Consider the following 18,596-nt stretch of genomic DNA (forward strand, 5'->3'; position numbering starts at 1 on the left):
GTTCAGGGGATCAAGGGAAATGAAAAGGTTGATAAAAAGTGCTGGAAAAGGAGTGGATAATTAATATCTCATTTGGTAAATGTAAAGCAATTAAAGCATATGCCAATAAGGAATGGCAACATAAGTGGGATACAGGTAATGCATGCACGTCAACTGTATGAAATTCAACAAGGGAGGAAAACTAAAAGAAGCGCTGAGCGGGATTATTCCAATGAGCGAGAAATAAGAAAGACTGAGCTAAGAAAGAGTGGAGTGGATGAACTAATCTATTTATTTTTATTTTTGGGAAGGGCAAACTCAGGTTCACACTCCAACTGTGCTGCCCGCCGTAAATTATTTTGATTGACAGGGGTTCCGTCCAATCAGGAGTAAGTACCCCGGTCACACAAAAGACCCACCTTTTCCGTTTTGACTTATTTGTCGTTGTGTTTTCTGACTTGTTATTTTGTTTCCGCAATTGTTGTTGTGCTTTATGGTTTGTTAATGTGTTTTCAGATTTGTAATTATGATTCAGGATTAGTTTTTTGGCTTTTAGATTTGTTGTTTGTTTTGCGATTTGTTGTTTTGTTTGGCACTTTACTACTTCCGTACTACGGCATAAAACCGAAAGAAAAAGACAAAGAATGCGTCCCCAGACATGCTGTCCTGAATGTGCAGCCTCCGGGTTTGCAGGGAGACGCTCGACAAGACTGGAACCGAACAACAACCGTGCGGGATTTACAGATTTAAAGGACATTATCTTCAGCCATGCAACAAACAACTGAGATCATTAAATGTGAGCAAAGGTCACACACTGTGTGTGTGTGTGCGTGCGTGCGTGCGTGCGTGTGTGTGTGTGTGTGCGTGCGTGCGTGTTACACATATCCTACAGCTAAATTACAATTTGTTGTTAACGAAATGTCAACATGTATGGAGGAATAAACGTGAAAAAAGTAGCTATGGTAAAGCACAGGTATTAACATTTGAGATGTGAGATCTCTCTTCAAATTTGTAAAGCATTTTTATTATTTTTAGTGCATGATATTTCCGGTTACCATTTTCAGGATTGTCACATCCATAACGCTACGAATACATCACAAACATGAACATTTAAATAAAGTCACTGTTCTATAAAGAGCCTTCTCCATTCATTGGGTATTATTGTTTCAGGATTGTGCATTTTATTTCACAGAAATCCTACAAAGTGTGTGCTTTTTGGTCACATCCATAACGCATGTTTATTTCCCTTTTTTAAAATGGAAAATGAAATCATAAACTGACATTTTAGTATTTTGACTCTGTCAACAAGGGTTTAGTAAAATATAAACAGATGGTTCAGGCCTATTCGTAACAAATTCATTCTCTGAGCATTGTTATGTCACGTCCATAACGTTGGAATTGCCCATATGATTTTTTACGCAATGTTTTGCATATTACGTCGTATTCATAAGCATAAAAAACAAACCCTTATTAAAAATATAAGACTATAGAACACAGACCAAAACACAATAGAAAACAATTATTTACGTGGAAATTATAATGTTTCAATTGGGTTTTGTTTCAATGAAGTTGTTTGAGCCTATAGAATGTAATATGCAATGAAAGTACCTACAGGTTTTTAATCAACTTTAATATTTTTACAGCTTATTTTTATAAACGCACTATGTAGAGTTGGCTATATAGAAGTGCAAAACAAACTCTCAGGATGAATTTAAACTGGGGCTATGTAACCTCCCCCTTCTCTCCGACAACTATTTCACAAGACCTGAAGTAGGGAAACTATCCCTTTAATAGCACAGCAGCTTCAGTTTTAATGCTTTACAATCGATGTGCATTTGACATAATTGTACATATTTTTATAAAGTTAAAAAGAGCTAGCTAGATAAATGTCATCATTTTAAGAAGTGTTGTAATAGTGTGGCGTTCATCTGAAGTGAAGGACTTTTATTATGTATATTCCTCTTTTCGCAGATGTTCAGGAGGTGCATAAGGACACCCTGAGAAGCTCTCTTCTAAATTCAGTTCTGCCCGACTCGCTGTTAGGAGGTCAAACTGTGCGAGAGGTGATCGGAAAGGACCACTACACACCCGTCTCGCTGCGTGCTCGGGGGGGCAAGTCTGGAGATCGGGAAACTTTGGAAGATGTCATATCTCGAGAGTTTTCTCCAGGATCTGAAGGGTGTAGAGTGGTCCTCTACGGCGGTGTTGGAATGGGTAAGACTACAGCGGTGGAAAAGGCCATTTGGGATTGGACGTCTGGCACACACCTGCAACATTACAAACTTTTGCTCCACGTGTGCGTCAGTGAGCTGAGAGTTCCCGGAGAGAAACCTGTAAGTCTGCACAGCGTGTTAAGCCGTACACACCCTCACCTGTCCGCAGAGCATCTTGCCCTCATCCTAAAGAGGCCTCAGTCTCTTCTTTTTGTGTTTGATGGACTAGACGGATTCCAGAACTTTCTGTCCACTCCACCGTCCTCTTCGAGTCTCATCTGTGATGCACAACAAGAAGGAACTGTCTATGCATTGTTGTACAGTCTGCTTAACGGCTCGCTGTCTCCAGAAGCTTCAATACTTGTCACGTCCAGAGAACGGCTTGAGCTTGAGTCATGGAAGAGTTTTGAGGTAGTCGGGTTCTCTCAGACTCAGAGGAGAACGTTCTTCCAGAGATTCTTCGATGATGGAGATCAAGCAGAGAAACTTGTTTGGCACAGTGAGGAGATGTTGGGTGTGTCGGAACAGTGTTTTTGTCCGGCCTTCTGCTGGACACTTTGTAATGTGTTTAAAACTCAGTTTGAGAGGAACGGTACCCTACCCGAGACCCTTACTCACCTCTTCGGCATTGTCACCCGTATGCTCCTGGAGAAACAGAAGATGACCGTCGAGCAAACCAGAGAGCTTGTGTCGGGTCTGGGCAGACTTGCTTGTCTTTCTTCTGCCCAAACGGTTTGCTCCTATAGTGAGGTCACATCTTGCGGCCTGCTGCCTTTTCTACGCTGCCCTGTGCTTTCTGATGTCCTGCGTATCCGTGGTGATGTCACTTCCCCTGATTCCGCATTCTCATTCCTGTCTCTTTTGATGCAAGAGTTCCTATTGGCTGTCTCCTTTTACATCGACCAATCCGAGCATAGGGGGAATGAGATTTTTAAGGAGCGCTCGGCTGTGTATTACACATTTCTGGCAGGGTTGTTGGACCCTGGCCAGCGCAAAGAGATGGAGGACTCCGTGAACAGCTTTGATGAAAGTCGAATCTCTGAATTCTCTCAGTGGTTAGGGGACACTGCTTCCGCAACGTTATGTAACTTTGAACGAGAGCAACATTTCCGTATTTTGCGTCTTCTGCAACACACTCGCAATTCCTCTCTGGTCAAAGAAACTGTCAGTAAATCTCAATGGAGGCATATCTGCTACAGTGACATGCAGGAGGAAGACTGCAGCACGATGTCGTATGTGGTGAATTGCTTGGGCAAGTTGGAATATATGAACTTATACAGAGCATATCTAACGGAGGAGAAGGTTGTGAGACTGGCCCCAGCATTAAGGCTGTCGCAGAGCATCTGGTGAGTCGAAGTTATTTAAAAAATGTCAGCTTTATTCGGTTCAAAAGTTCACTGTTTTATCCTGCAATCTTTGTTCAAACGAGTATTTAAAGCATTTTCCATTTTCCAGTCTGTCGCAAAGCCATCTCAGTTTGGCCGTCATCACCCACCTGGCAACAGCGCTGGCAGAAGGACAAATGACCACGATGGATATGTCTTACTCCAGACTGGTAGATGGAGCAGTTAAGACCCTTTGTCACAAACTCGCAAACTCCAAAGTCAAGTCACTCAAGTGAGATATTTAAGTCTGTCTCTATCAGACAGGAAAATATTGGACATGTTATATAACCACCATGCAGGTCACACTTAAATCTAAAGCCTTTTCTTTTTTTAATGCTTTATTTACCACAAATGCAAATAAATAAACAAACACCGGGGCTGTGAAACGATTGATCGCATTCAGAATAAAGGTTTACGCGACTGTTTACACAATATAGGTCTGTGTACTGTGCATATTATTAATTCAGTATTTATAAACACAAACACATACACGCATATATTTAAGAAAAATGTGTATATCATTTAAATCATTTGTAAATATAAATAAATGCATGTAAATATATATATATATATAGAATATAGATGTTTGTGTATGTTTTACAAATTTACAAAATTGATATGCACAGTTCACAGCCAGATAAACACAAACTTTTTGTCTGGATGCGCTTAATGGTTTGACAGCCCTAATATACACACATGCTGCGTCCCAATTCGCCTACTTAAACGATGCACTAAAAGTATATACATTTTTACGTGCAGCAAAACGGTATGTGTGCACTAAGACATGCTAACGCAAAACAGACGACGCTGTTGTTGCTTAGATGATCTTTAACTTGGTGTCCATGCATCGACACTTTTCATTGGAAACAAAAGACCTTCCAGGTACTTTGAGAACGCTCATTTCAGCGTAATTTGATGTTGGACGTACTAAATGATGTTTTATTAACAAAGTTCGGGAGGAACCTAAGCATATAAATCAGCCCGATGTTCCATCAGCAGTAATCACCTATCAGCCGAGCACGCTATCTCTACTTAATTATCTAGGCTGGTTCACCATCAGCAATCACCTATCAGCCGAGCACGTAATCTCTACTTAATGATCTAGGCTGGTTCACCATCAGCAATCACCGTATCTACCCTATCAGCTCCTGCAAGCTCTATCATATATAGACAAACAATCTTACCTGTTGCATCTTGTCAGATAAGCATCGTCAAGTTTCGCCACTATGTCAGAGTCTCCCGTGGTCTCTAAAGTAGCAAACGTTCCAGATCCTTCGGTGCCATCATGCGCACCCCAGCTTTCCAGCTCAGGGTCGGATTATACGGACTATTTCCAAGCTTCGCCGCGGGGCCGCCATCCCCGCCGCTCTGAGCGGCGTGCATCTAAGAGGAAGGGTTCGTCATCGCTCCCACCGGCACGATCTCCACCTCATTCACCGGCGTCATCATACGCCTCTGCGCTCCCCAAGATATCTGCATGCAGCAAGTGGACGATCCAGAGCCTTCGTCTGGCCCTTGCCAACGCGGACGTCCCATTCAGCAGGCGGATGTCGAAACTAGAGCTCTACACCCTTTACGTGTCGTCCCAGGCTGACGTCCCCTCGATGAGGTTGGCACGATCGGCTGTCAATAACGAGCCAGGCTCGGCTCGGGGTCCCGTCTATTCCAGGCACGGGCAATCTACCTCCGCGGCTCGGCTAGGCCTCCCTCACTCGAGCCGACGCAGCAAGCCTTCGGCAAGTCTTGGAAGCGTTCAGGTCATGCTAGAAGCCACGGATATCCCGATCGAGCACCTCCGGCAGCCCGCGGCATATCAGCTCAACGCGTGGGACAGCACAGCGACTGTAGATGACCGCCCCGTACAGGCTGGCCGGCAACTCTCAGGAGCCCTGGCTCACCCATACGTCTCAGGCGTGAGGCTGCCTCCGGTGGGAATACAACCGCTGGTCTCTGGACCACAATTCTTTGGCGCCGTCGCTAGCGCAAGCTTGTCTCCGTTACACATACAAACGCCCGACATTAGATTCGCCTTGCCCGCCCCGGGCTCTTGGCTCCCCAGTGCGAGCCTGCCTCCGCTGGGGACACAAGCGCTGGTCTCCGGACCGCAGTTCTTCGCTTCCGCCGCTAGCGCGAGCATGTCTCCGTTAGATGCACAAGCGGACGCCATTAGATTCGCCTTGCCCGCCCCGGGCTCTTGGCTCCCCAGTGCGAGGCTGCCTCCGCTGGGGACACAAGCTCTGGTCTCCGGACCGCAGTTCTTCGCTTCCGCCGCTAGCGCGAGCATGTCTCCGTTAGATGCACAAGCGGACGCCATTAGATTCGCCTTGCCCGCCCCGGGCTCTTGGCTCCCCAGTGCGAGGCTGCCTCCGCTGGGGACACAAGCGCTGGTCTCTGTACCACAATTCCTTGACACCGCTACCACCGCTACCCCGAGCCTATCTCTGTTAGACGCACAAGCGGCCGCCATTAGATTCGCTTTTCCCGCCCCTGGATCTTGGCCCGCGGCGCCGGAATTGATTTCTGGGGTGAGGCTGCCTCCGTTAGAGGCACAGGCCTCAGTCCCTGGGCCTCATATCTCCGGCGCCGCTGCCAACGCTAGCACGAGCTTGTCGCCGCACAACGCGCAAACGACTGCCATTCTCTCTCTTCAACAGGCACGCCCCACGTTTTCATTGGCCACAGCCGCTGCGATGCCAGCGCCTCCACACATGCATGTGATGGAACCTCCACCAGTCTCCAGCAACATCAGAGCGCAGATTTTGGCAGAAGTCCAGGCTGCTGGCGCTCGAAGCGGACCCCAGGCCTATTCCTGTACAACCTTATCCGGAGTTGATCTTCCAGTGAATCACCCACTGCAAACGCTTCTCGATGCCTCTCTCAATTCCATAACTAAGGCAGTTTCCCCCAGGACCCTGCAATCATACCTCACGGCGTGGAGAAGCTTCAGATCATTTCACCAGGCTTTCAGCATTCCCTTCCCAGAATTTTCTCTCCTCACAATTACCTCATACATCTCATTTCTCAACACCGCAAAAAACCTTCAGGCCAGCTCCATCAGAGGTTACCTCAGCGGACTCCAGTTCTTCCATAAATTGATTTTCAACTCCCCGTCACCGGCCATAGCAAGCTCCCAAACATCAATGGTTATCCAAGGCATACGAAGATCCCAACCCGCCCGTCAGGACGCTAGGAGGCCCATTACCTTGGAGATTCTCACCAAATGCATCTCCACCCTCCGCAAGGGATATCACTCCACACATGTTGCCCGCACACTTGACGCCATGTTCACATTGGCGTTCTTCGGCTTTCTACGATGCTCAGAGATCACCACCACATCCAAATTCGACCCTTCAGTTCACCCCACCATGAATGACCTCCAGGTGCTGGATTCGGAGACGATTTCTTACTCGATTAAGCAAAGTAAGACTGACCAGACCAGGAGAGGTCATTTCGTCTACGTGTTCAACATCAATTCACCGATTCAGCCATATCGAACCCTCCTAGCCTACCTTCGCTACAGACAACCCCGGTCAGCGGCCTTATCGGATCCCCTCTTCGTCGACGACTCTAATCGCCCGGCCTCACGCTTCTGGTTTCAGAAGCACCTCAAAGCCGTCCTGCTCCAATCTGGCATCCCAGCAGACAACTTTTCCGGTCACTCCTTCCGCATAGGCGCAGCTACCACAGCCGCCCAAAAGGGCCTATCCCAGCCGCAGATCCAAGCCCTAGGCCGTTGGTCATCAGAGGCTTTTAGAAGCTACATCCGGACAGACTTGTCGCTCCTCAGGGAAGCCCAGCAAACACTCCTTGCCCGTATCATCTGATAGTCTCGGATGTTAGTTCAAACCTCAGCCACTTTGACTCATGATTCCTTGAAGATCGCATCACCTTCGGACCAATCGACTCAAGCAGGCGTCGCATTCACAAGTTACCAGTTGTCCAGCTTTGACACCCGGGAACACCTTCGGAGGAGATGGTTCTCACATCTGGGGCTCGGCTGAGCCAGTCTTCTTTGCTGAAGGCGGCACCACAATACAGTTTGTTAACAAGGCAGCCAGCGCTTCCATCCCACGACGTTGTTCTCAAAGTCTCGAAGACTGCACCACTCGCCCAACCGGCCCCGCAGGGGTCCTAGCCTCCAACAAGTGCTCCGTAGCAGTAGGCACCACCAGCAATGAAGCCAGTATCGCAGCAGCGACCGCCCCCGCAGGGGCCCGAGCTTCCAACAAGTGGTCTGTAGCAGCAGGAACCACCAGCAATGAAGCCAGTATCGCAGCAGCGACCGCCCCCGCAGGGGCCCGAGCTTCCAACAAGTGGTCTGTAGCAGCAGGAACCACCAGCAATGAAGCCAGTATCGCAGCAGCGACCGCCCCCGCAGGGGCCCGAGCTTCCAACAAGTGTTCTGTAGCAGCAGGCACCACCAGCAATGAAGCCAGTATCGCAGCAGCGACCGCCCCCGCAGGGGCCCGAGCTTCCAACAAGTGCTCTGTAGCAGCAGGCACCACCATCAATGAAGCCAGTATCGCAGCAGCGACCGCCCCCGCAGGGGCCCGAGCTTCCAACAAGTGCTCTGTAGCAGCAGGCACCACCAGCAATGAAGCCAGTATCGCAGCAGCGACCGCCCCCGCAGGGGCCCGAGCTTCCAACAAGTGTTCTGTAGCAGCAGGCACCACCAGCAATGAAGCCAGTATCGCAGCAGCGACCGCCCCCGCAGGGGCCCGAGCTTCCAACAAGTGCTCTGTAGCAGCAGGCACCACCAGCAATGAAGCCAGTATCGCAGCAGCGACCGCCCCCGCAGGGGCCCGAGCTTCCAACAAGTGGTCTGTAGCAGCAGGAACCACCAGCAATGAAGCCAGTATCGCAGCAGCGACCGCCCCCGCAGGGGCCCGAGCTTCCAACAAGTGTTCTGTAGCAGCAGGCACCACCAGCAATGAAGCCAGTATCGCAGCAGCGACCGCCCCCGCAGGGGCCCGAGCTTCCAACAAGTGCTCTGTAGCAGCAGGCACCACCAGCAATGAAGCCAGTATCGCAGCAGCGACCGCCCCCGCAGGGGCCCGAGCTTCCAACAAGTGGTCTGTAGCAGCAGGCACCACCAGCAATGAAGCCAGTATCGCAGCAGCGACCGCCCCCGCAGCACTCGTGCATTGGTCACGCAACGCGCATTGGTCGCACAAGGGTCACACTCGTGCATTGGTCACGAAACGCGCATTGGTCGCACAAGGGTCACACTCGTGCATTGGTCACGCAACGCGCATTGGTCGCACAAGGGTCACACTCGTGCATTGGTCACGAAACGCGCATTGGTCGCACAAGGGTCACACTCGTGCATTGGTCACGCAACGCGCATTGGTCGCACAAGGGTCACACTCGTGCATTGGTCACGAAACGCGCATTGGTCGCACAAGGGTCACACTCGTGCATTGGTCACGAAACGCGCATTGGTCGCACAAGGGTCACACTCGTGCATTGGTCACGAAACGCGCATTGGTCGCACAAGGGTCACACTCGTGCATTGGTCACGAAACGCGCATTGGTCGCACAAGGGTCACACTCGTGCATTGGTCACGAAACGCGCATTGGTCGCACAAGGGTCACACTCGTGCATTGGTCACGAAACGCGCATTGGTCGCACAAGGGTCACACTCGTGCATTGGTCACGCAACGCGCATTGGTCGCACAAGGGTCACACTCGTGCATTGGTCACGAAACGCGCATTGGTCGCACAAGGGTCACACCCGTGCATTGGTCACGCAACGCGCATTGGTCGCACAAGGGTTCCCAGTCACACTCGTGCATTGGTCACGCAAGCGCATTGGTCGCACAAGGGTCAACCGCCCCCGCAGGGGCCCGAGCTTTCAACAAGTGCTCTGTAGCAGCAGACACTACTAGCAATGAGGTTAGTATCACAGCAGCAACTGCCCCCGCAGGGGCCCGAGCTTCCAACAAGTGCTCTGTAGCAGCAGACACTACTAGCAATGAGGTTAGTATCACAGCAGCAACTGCCCCCGCAGGGGCCCGAGCTTCCAACAAGTGCTCTGTAGCAGCAGACACTACTAGCAATGAGGTTAGTATCACAGCAGCAACTGCCCCCGCAGGGGCCCGAGCTTCCAACAAAGCTCTGTAGCAGCAGACACTACTAGCCATGAGGCCAGTATCGCAGCAGCGATAGCCCTAACAGGCCCTCATCCTTTCGTTTATTAAATTTCAGGTTGTACCTCCGTAACGCACAGCATGGCATTTTTGGGGGGGTGTATGCGTACTTCGGCGGTTGTCCAGCTTTATTTGCATTTGGGGGGTGTGTTCTGGGCTCGAGCCGGTTCCGAGCCCGGAGCACTTGCTCTGAGCAGGGTAGAGTGCTCCGGGTTCGGATAGATCCGGCGGGCTCGGAGCCCACTCCCTGCACAACACGCCAAATACGCATAACCTTCATTCCCATGCTTTACCATCTATCCCAACAAGGAGCTGTTTATTAGCGAGGGCGAACTCGTGAAATGATGTTTTATTAACAAAGTTCGGGAGGAACCTAAGCATATAAATCAGCCCGATGTTCCATCAGCAGTAATCACCTATCAGCCGAGCACGCTATCTCTACTTAATTATCTAGGCTGGTTCACCATCAGCAATCACCTATCAGCCGAGCACGTAATCTCTACTTAATGATCTAGGCTGGTTCACCATCAGCAATCACCGTATCTACCTTATCAGCTCCTGCAAGCTCTATCATAAATAGACAAACAATCTTACCTGTTGCATCTTGTCAGATAAGCATCCCTCCTCCACCCCAGCTCCTCTCATTTTTCTAAAGTCCCGCAGGACCCCCGGGGGGGTGTGTTCTGGGCTCGAGCCGGTTCCGAGCCCGGAGCACTTGCTCTGAGCAGGGTAGAGTGCTCCGGGTTCGGATAGATCCGGCGGGCTCGGAGCCCACTCCCTGCACAACACGCCAAATACGCATAACCTTCATTCCCATGCTTTACCATCTATCCCAACAAGGAGCTGTTTATTAGCGAGGGCGAACTCGTGAATTATATGTCTAATACTATTTAGGACGGATAGTATGCGAATTGGGAAACACTGACAACAGTAACAATAACAAAACGAGAAAGAATTACAAAGCAAGTAAAATATACAAGCTATACAAATCAGATCAATGTAACAAATAACAATAAATAAATAGAAATTTCGAAGCTGGATAGAAGTTCAAGGCTTTACAATAGTGATCTTTACACCCTCCAATCCTCTTGGAAACACTAGCTCGTATGATGGGATTCATTCGTGTGTGATCTTGTCTGTGTGTTTAGTTTAAATGGATGTTCATTGACTGCAGCTGATTGTGAAGCGCTGGTTAAGATGCTTTCTGGCGCTTCTGAATTGCGTGTGCTGGATCTGTCTGGAAATAATCTACAGGATGACGGACTCATTCAGCTCAGCAGTGCGCTGGGGAACTGCAGACTACAGGAACTCAAGTACGTTTACTGTACATTATTCATATAATCACTCTTTTTATCTAACATAGATGGATTTTATTGCTTCTCTCTACTTATCTGAGTAGCGGATGTACATGCTTGTCTGTGTTTGTGTGTGCGTGTGTCCTGCAGTCTGGATTCGTGCTCGTTGAGTGCTGCATCGATGCCTGCGCTGTCTTCAGCTCTGAGCGGTGGTCATTCAGACCTTAAGACGCTGAACCTGAGCAGAAACACATTGGAGGATGAGGGAATGGCGATGTTGTCACAGGCGTTACAGACAGGGCCGTGCTGTCTCGACAGTTTGAAGTAACTGTCACACACACACAATGAAAATGATTTGGTCATTCATTCCAAACCTGTAGGACTTTCTTTCTCTTGCCGAAAACAAAAGAAGATATTTATAGGAACGTTGATAACAACACTGGACTTCACTTACTTTCATTGTATGAACACAAAACCAATGAGACATTTCTCATAATATCTTCTTTTGTGATCCACTGAAGAAAGAGTTAAATGCAGGATTTGATTGACACGAGCGTATATAAAAGATGACAAATCATGTCTCTTTCCTGGATGTTTGTGTATTTGCTGATGCGGTGTTTATTTCAGAGTGTCTGACTGCGGGTTGACTGGCTCCTGCTGCTCCTCACTGGCAGCCGTCCTCCAATCAGAACACTGCCGTCTGACTGATCTGGACCTGTCCGTCAACGAACTCGGCCAATCGGGAGCCACGCTTATATGTGACGCCCTGAAGTACTCCAATTGTAGAATGCAAAATTTGAGGTGCGTATTCTATTGAATCCGTCATTGAATCCCATTTAACAACTTTTTTTTTTAAATAAAGCAATAGTAAAATGTTAATGAACCCTTTAAATAAGCATTACGTAAAGATGGACACAATAAAACACATCTGACAAATGAAACTGGGCTGATTCTGTAAATAGAAATGTGTTTTGTTTTAGCTTGGTAAGGTGCGAGCTCACCGAGGAGGTGTTTGGAGTGATGGGAAGCATTTTGATGTCTGGCGTGTCGAGGCTCATCAGTTTATCAGTAGGACTGAACTCTGTGGGGGACACTGGAGCCAGACACATGTGGGAGGCGCTGAAGCACCAAAGCTGCAAACTTCAACACCTGGAGTGAGTGAAAGTTGATTTTAAAGATAAAAATAAAAAAATATATAAATAAATAAAATAAAATAATAAATAAAATTTGCTGTATACATCCTTGCATGTCACACAGCTACACCTGTGAACAAAACATCCGAGACTACACCTTTGTGAACCTGACAACAACTAAGGACCTTGGGAAACACCCAGCTAACAAAATATGTTTGTTTTGCTAACATTTTTTTTAGGTGATGAAAATGAGAAAGGGATTATTCAACCAAAAATGAAAATTCTCTCCTTGTTTACTCACCCTTAGGTTGTTCAAAACCTTTATACATTTATTTGTCGATATTTGATAGACAGATCTCATCCCCCATTGACTCCCATAGTTAAAATGTTCTTTTATCGTTGCTTTAAGAACATTTTTCGAATGTTATCTGTTACCTTTGGAGTTAAAGTCACAATTCACCCAAATATTACACTTCTGTCTCCGTTTCCTCATTAGCAGATGCCCCTTGATTTGTCATTTTAGTCCTTTTTAAATGTTCAAAACCCATTCAATTTAGTTTTAATTATATAGTGTTTTTCATAAAGCAGTTTTACATACATTTAGGCAGTAGTTACTGTAGTAAAGAGATATTGTTAAAAACAAATAATAGACATGAATATGTGAAGTAAGAACGTAAGGTTTTTAATCAGACATTTCTATTCATGGTACAAGTAAGCGCCACTTCGATTGATGTTAACAAAAACTTCCTGTTTCAGTTTTTAACACTAAACAAATGTTTGAACAAAATACAACCAACAGAACATTTATGAGTGAATCAAAAACATATATGTTTAAGATTTAATTATATACGTACGATTGAAATTTATCCGGAAGGGCCTCTGGACCGGTGTTTACATTGAAATTAAAATATTGTAATCAGTTTCTATGATTGAAATATTATAATCAGTTTCTATGTAGAAAGATATTTATGGCAAACACACCAGATTTAAGCTTTAAAAGACAGTCAGCACTACATGTGATTCACTTAAAGTCTTGTACTTACATTAGTACTTAATAAAAGAAAATATATTAAACAAGGTGAATAATTTAGAAGGCGGTAACGTCAACGCATGATTGATTTCTTGTGTTTCTGTATTAAGACAGCGGAGATGTTTTAAAGATCTCATGTACTCCCAACAGCATCTTACAGGATTATAGAAACGCATTCATCTGCTCCTGATGATGTGACTGTCTGTTCTGTCTCTGCAGTCTAGAGATGTTGTCGCTGACAGATGCTTGTGTTGATGAGTTATGTGAATCTGTCACTGCCAGCTGCACTTTATCATCCCTCATCCTAAAGAACAACCGTCTGACGGACGCTTCAATTCCACGATTGGTTAAATTAATGCAAGACTCTCCAATCATGAGCGAGCTGAAGTAAGTTCATTCAATATTGTACATGCACATGCACTGGTGTCACACTTCAAAATGACGTGATTAAAGTTATTTTGTGTTTCTAGTCTGCAGTATAATGACTTCAGTGAAGATTATTTTGAGTTGATGGATAGCTGCCCTGAAATTGTTTACTAGAGAAAAACAGATGGACACTTCTGCATGGCTGGAACATCTGTGAGAGATTTATCCTGGCAATGCTTTCGGAGGCACATGTTATAAACTCAAATATAGTATTTTACATCATTTTTGATATTTCGAATTATTGTTCAACACTCTAATTTTACTTTGAATGTTAAAATAAACAATGTTTATCACTGGACTGTTGTCTGTGTCACGTGAGGTTTTTTTTACAGAACAATGTTGCTTTAAGTGTATAAATCCAGGTCCATTTCTCAAGATTTTACCATTGAAAGGGAAATGTCACGCACCCACCCACACACTTGATCCATTGAGACGAAAGGGGATGACAACACGCTTACAATGAACAGATTTAGAAATTGCCGGCCAAAAATTCAACAGCATTTTTCACTGGTAAAACTGGTTAACTAAACATATAGGCGATATGACATCAGCACACCAGCATCCCATACTGGAAACCAGCATGCCAAACATATAGTGAGCAGCAGCGCACACACACACAAATGCAAAACACTCGCAGACGTGCTCAGCACTGCAAAACTGTCCTTTTGTCACTGATGTTCCGGATGGTTCTGCAAGCAGCAGATGAACTCGGCGACGGGCCGGCCTTCATAACAGATCTCATACACTCCACTAAATAAAGGAAACCTGCAGACACAAAGCAGAACGTTTAGATGTTGTGTCAGTGCGCTTCACATCTATATTTAGAGTTTGTGTCTCACTTGTCCAGCAGGCCTTTGTTTTTAAGTATGGTGTGGATTTCAGCGGCCGTGGCGGGACCCTGGAGTTTCTGACCGTTCAACATTTCCTTTTCAAGCTCCTCGAGAGACTGAAACACGAGTTGAATTACAATTTACGCTGAGATATTTGTTCTGTGTAGTTTTGGTTGGTCAAAAGCAGGAGGATGAGTAAATTAACATTTTTTATTTTTAGGTAAAATATTTCTACCCTAACAAATAAACAAGTCTCACTTTGCCGGTCTTGGCGAAGGCCTCTGCGACCTTGCGATTGCGTCCTCCGTAGCACGTCGTGATGAGATCAGCAACACCGCAGCTCTCCAGGAACGTCGCAGGTGAGACGGTCCCGGTGGTGCAGAATATCCGAGCAAAGCTGATCATCTCCATCAAACCCAGTCTGATCACGGCTGCTTTTGTGTTGTCACCAAAGCCTAACCCATCACAGAAACCAGCCCCCACTGCCACTATATTCTGTTTAAAGAAACCAAACATGTATTGAGATCTTCAATAATATTTCCAGACTCGACAACTCTGAGCGCGGTTTGTGACATTGTTAAGATCTTTTCTGAAGCTCTAATAAAGACGTGTGTGAGATTTCTGGGTGTTTTTCCTCACGAGAAGTATCGGAGACTTAAATAGTCTCGGTTTCTGTTTGGTCTCCATTTAATCTTATTGATGTTATTGATGAGAAACTTATTGATGAGAAACGTATTGATGTTATTGATGAGAAACTTATTGATCTTATTGATGAGAAACAATTGAGATATCGAAGAGATCTCATCTGCGATTTGTCTTTCTTATTCGTCCTCGATCCTCTTCTTTAAACGGCATGTGTGAAGTTTGAGATGTAAAACAGAGAAGCGTTATTAAGAAACCTTCAGGGCACCGCAGATCTCCACCACATCTGCTTCCTGTACGACCGTGACCCGGAAGTGATCCGTCTGCATGAGTTCTTTAAGCTCCGCCCCCTGAGCCTGATCTCTGCAGCCTTACAGACAAACATGCACAAAAAAGTGATGAATCTGACTGCCTGCTACCTAAAATGAAACAATCAGCAGAATCATCATTAAGTTTTTAGGCTCACCAATAGTGGTCTCGCAGAATTTCTCATCCGCCACCTCGTTGGCGATGTTTGCACCCATCAGCGCGCTCATTCTGATGCCGAGCTTCTCGTGAATGACCTCGGAAATGAGCTTCAGTCCATCTGGTCCTTCATCGACCCCCTAAACACACACACACACACGTGACGCATGCAGAGTCATGGCTTTTTCTGTGACTGTCTTGTGATCTTAGACTGCAACTTTCCTGCTGAGTAAGCGAGAAATAAACACGAACAAATTAACTTTCACACGGAATGAATTCGGCACCTTGATAAGGGACATCCCAAGCGCGTTCTGTTTGATTTTGCCCTTCATGGTGTCACAAACGCGGCCAATGAACTGATGTGGAATTACAAAGAGCAGAATGTCAGCGGCCTTTGTAGCCTCGACCAGATCTGCCACTGCCACCTGTGAGCGAGAGAGAAAGCCGAAGGGAAAACATGAGAGAAGGCAATAATGTAGGGACAGAATCTGTTTGGTACGGACAAAATGTCTCAAACTGAGCTCAGATTTGTCAAGTCTGCAACCAAAAGTCAACATTGATGGCTTCAAAAAGGTTCTTTGGATGAGAACATTTAACATCTTAAGATCCTTTCGGTTTTCTTAGTGGCGAGAAAAAAGTAAGAAAGAAATGGTCATTAAAGAACCAAATCTTTGTGGAACCAAAAATGGTTCTTCTATGGCATCGCTGTGAATGAACTTTCAAGCACCTTTGAAGATCTCAACACAAACTCAAACATTTCTCATCAAGTTTACCAGATTTTTTTACCTATACAATCTACATTCATTTACCTCCATACTTTACATGCGTTTTATTACAATTATAGTCTCATTTGTATCCGTTTTCATTTCTGTTGAAAGCTCATTTTAAAATAAACATACAAGACTAAGTTGAGTCAACATCAAAACGTCATGAAAAATTTATGAAAGCACTTCTGAGATCTTTGGAAGGATGCTTTTAATAATATATAAATGTAATTGCATTTGATGTTTGAGGTCTTGATGGATCTCCAGCTGTCAGATGTGACACATGACCATTTGGCTGTCTCAACCATTTGGACTGACTGCGGGTCATAAAGCCGAAGAAACCACAGTCTACGGCTTTAAACTGGCTTTCAAAAGTCTCCCCGAGGATATGAATGTAGAGTCTCAGCACTTTTTCAACTTCTGCACGGCATTATGACTTCCCCTGCAGTGAAAATGTCAAATCTAGTGTTCAGATCTGTCTTTGCATTGTACAGTACACCTCCCACCAATACAGTATACATCAAAGCATGTGTTTAACAATATTCAGTTTGTTCAAATGCAAAGCATCTTACAACATTCTCTGGAAGCTTGTGTCCGGGCAAGTACTTGACGTTCTCGTGGTCCGTGTTGATGATCTCTGTGAGTTTGCGTCCGTTCACCATCTCCTCGAACACCCACATGTTAACCGTGGAGTCAAACTTTGATTTATTCCTCACGTTCACGCCAACTATCTTGGCGATGGCAGAGCCCCTGTGCACATAACATTACAATATTCTGACAACACATCAACATTGCATGGTTGTTTGAGCTTCTCACGTCTGTTAAGACTAAACTTTGAACACTCTCTTGCGTGGCTCTATTTGATGATTCTGCACATATATACTATATAAACTACAAACATGTACACTTGCATTGCTGTTATATAAACAACTATGCTTTCTATGACAAACGGTACAATACGATCTTAACAAATGACTTTTTGATAGACAGAGAAAGTTATTCTTCCCAGATATCAACCCACAATATTCTCTGTTCACGCAAAAATAAACACATTAACAGGAATTAACCAGTAAACTGATATTAACCAGACTGCGTCAACTCTCAGTAATGTGCATTTATCACAAATGCATGTATATTGCAATGCAAAATATGTTCAAATATGACAATGCATATACATAAAGGATGTGGGCTGATTTTCTTCCAAAGATTTATGCCATATACTAAACTAACCAGGGGGACTGACTAGAACATATGTACCACTTGTTTTGCAATGACTCTTGCAAAGGTTCATGGATACTATTTAAGTCTGGCCCAAAGGTGACAGCACATAAACACCTGTTGAAAGTGTGTACAAAAAACGAAACATATGATGCACATTTATCACAACTTGCGAATAAACACTTAATGCTCACGAAAAGAAACCTTGACAGCTACAGCCATAACAGCCTTTCCTAAAAATACACGGAAATATTGTTTACCAGTTCCCGGAGCCGACGATGCATATCTTTTTTGCACTTGACATGTTGCTGATTCTCCACCGGATCCTTTTCTGACTTGCAATGCAAATCCCGTCAATCAAACCCGCAGCAAACTTGTGTAGCCACGCCCCCCGTCGCTCCAGACGGTATGGACGTGTCGTCACGTTACCACGTGAGTACCGCTGGAGCGCGCCGCCGTGAGGGGCAAAACATCAGGAAACGCAACATTTCAGTTTCCAGAAACAGCCGATTCCTTTGTAAGTCATCGGGAAGTCGTGAGGATCACAGTTGAGTCCAGCTGCTTGAAATCTCAGCCATTTTTCTGCGTGTTTTACTTTTACCACTCAGGGGAACGCGTCACGGCGCTCAAGAGGGGCGTGTCCCGCCGTGTTCACGTTTGAAGCATTTGCCCCAGAGACTCCGCCCATTGTCAGCTGGTCGGAGTGTTTACAAAATCTTAAAACGAGTTACTCAAGGTTTAAAAATAAAAGCGGTGCAGTCCACAACACTTACACACTATTTGCTACTGTTAGTTACTATAATAAAACTAAGCCATCAATAGCATAGAGAGTAATCAACAATGGTGCGTTTGTGTGGCTTTACTGAAAGCAAGTCTGTAATGGTCATCATGTGTTACTCACATGCATGAACTTTAATCTGACCTGCACATAAAGGCCAAGCGGTAACCGGAGCCTCCAGGCAAAACGACACAATGTCGAGACACATTGCTAGATTTATCTCAAGCAATGGCTTCCTAGATCCTATCTGTTTTTTTAAGAGAATACATGATCAAAACTGTCACGTAA

The 18,596-nt window shown here is 45.7% G+C and overlaps 2 protein-coding genes across 2 annotated transcripts; one reads left to right on the forward strand and one right to left on the reverse strand.

The window, feature by feature from the left end:
- The first annotated feature begins 364 nt into the window (after positions 1 to 364).
- Positions 365 to 13,914, forward strand: LOC306900247 (NACHT, LRR and PYD domains-containing protein 14). Its single transcript, XM_079467034.1, has 9 exons — positions 365 to 775; positions 1,951 to 3,538; positions 3,648 to 3,809; positions 10,876 to 11,040; positions 11,173 to 11,346; positions 11,650 to 11,823; positions 12,003 to 12,176; positions 13,405 to 13,572; positions 13,656 to 13,914. Exons 1-9 carry the CDS (start codon positions 748 to 750, stop codon positions 13,723 to 13,725), a joined length of 2,703 nt encoding a protein of 900 aa, XP_079323160.1. The 5' UTR covers positions 365 to 747; the 3' UTR covers positions 13,726 to 13,914.
- On the reverse strand, positions 12,822 to 18,146 carry gpd1a (glycerol-3-phosphate dehydrogenase 1a). Its single transcript, XM_079467035.1, has 8 exons — positions 17,791 to 18,146; positions 16,885 to 17,062; positions 15,833 to 15,973; positions 15,550 to 15,688; positions 15,341 to 15,453; positions 14,700 to 14,936; positions 14,451 to 14,557; positions 12,822 to 14,376 (listed from the first exon to the last, which is right to left on the reverse strand). The coding sequence occupies exons 1-8, from the start codon at positions 17,832 to 17,834 to the stop codon at positions 14,280 to 14,282; spliced, it is 1,056 nt and encodes a 351-aa protein (XP_079323161.1). The 5' UTR covers positions 17,835 to 18,146; the 3' UTR covers positions 12,822 to 14,279.
- Between the last annotated feature and the right edge of the window lie 450 nt (positions 18,147 to 18,596).

This window comes from Barbatula barbatula (genome assembly GCF_947034865.1).
Source record: "Barbatula barbatula genome assembly, chromosome: 11".
NCBI classification, from domain to species: Eukaryota; Metazoa; Chordata; class Actinopteri; order Cypriniformes; family Nemacheilidae; genus Barbatula; species Barbatula barbatula.

Excerpts from the sequence above, each read along its gene's own strand:
- gpd1a (XM_079467035.1), bottom strand. The coding sequence starts at position 17,834 with ATGTCAAGTGCAAAAAAGATATGCATCGTCGGCTCCGGGAACTG. Across the intron at positions 14,558-14,699 it reads CCTTCGCCAAGACCGGCAAA|TCTCTCGAGGAGCTTGAAAA; the intron begins GTGAGACTTGTT and ends CTCGTGTTTCAG. Across the intron at positions 14,377-14,450 it reads AACAAAGGCCTGCTGGACAA|GTTTCCTTTATTTAGTGGAG; the intron begins GTGAGACACAAA and ends TTGTGTCTGCAG.
- LOC306900247 (XM_079467034.1), top strand. The coding sequence starts at position 748 with ATGCAACAAACAACTGAGATCATTAAAT. Across the intron at positions 3,539-3,647 it reads AGGCTGTCGCAGAGCATCTG|TCTGTCGCAAAGCCATCTCA; the intron begins GTGAGTCGAAGT and ends TCCATTTTCCAG. Across the intron at positions 13,573-13,655 it reads CCAATCATGAGCGAGCTGAA|TCTGCAGTATAATGACTTCA; the intron begins GTAAGTTCATTC and ends TTGTGTTTCTAG.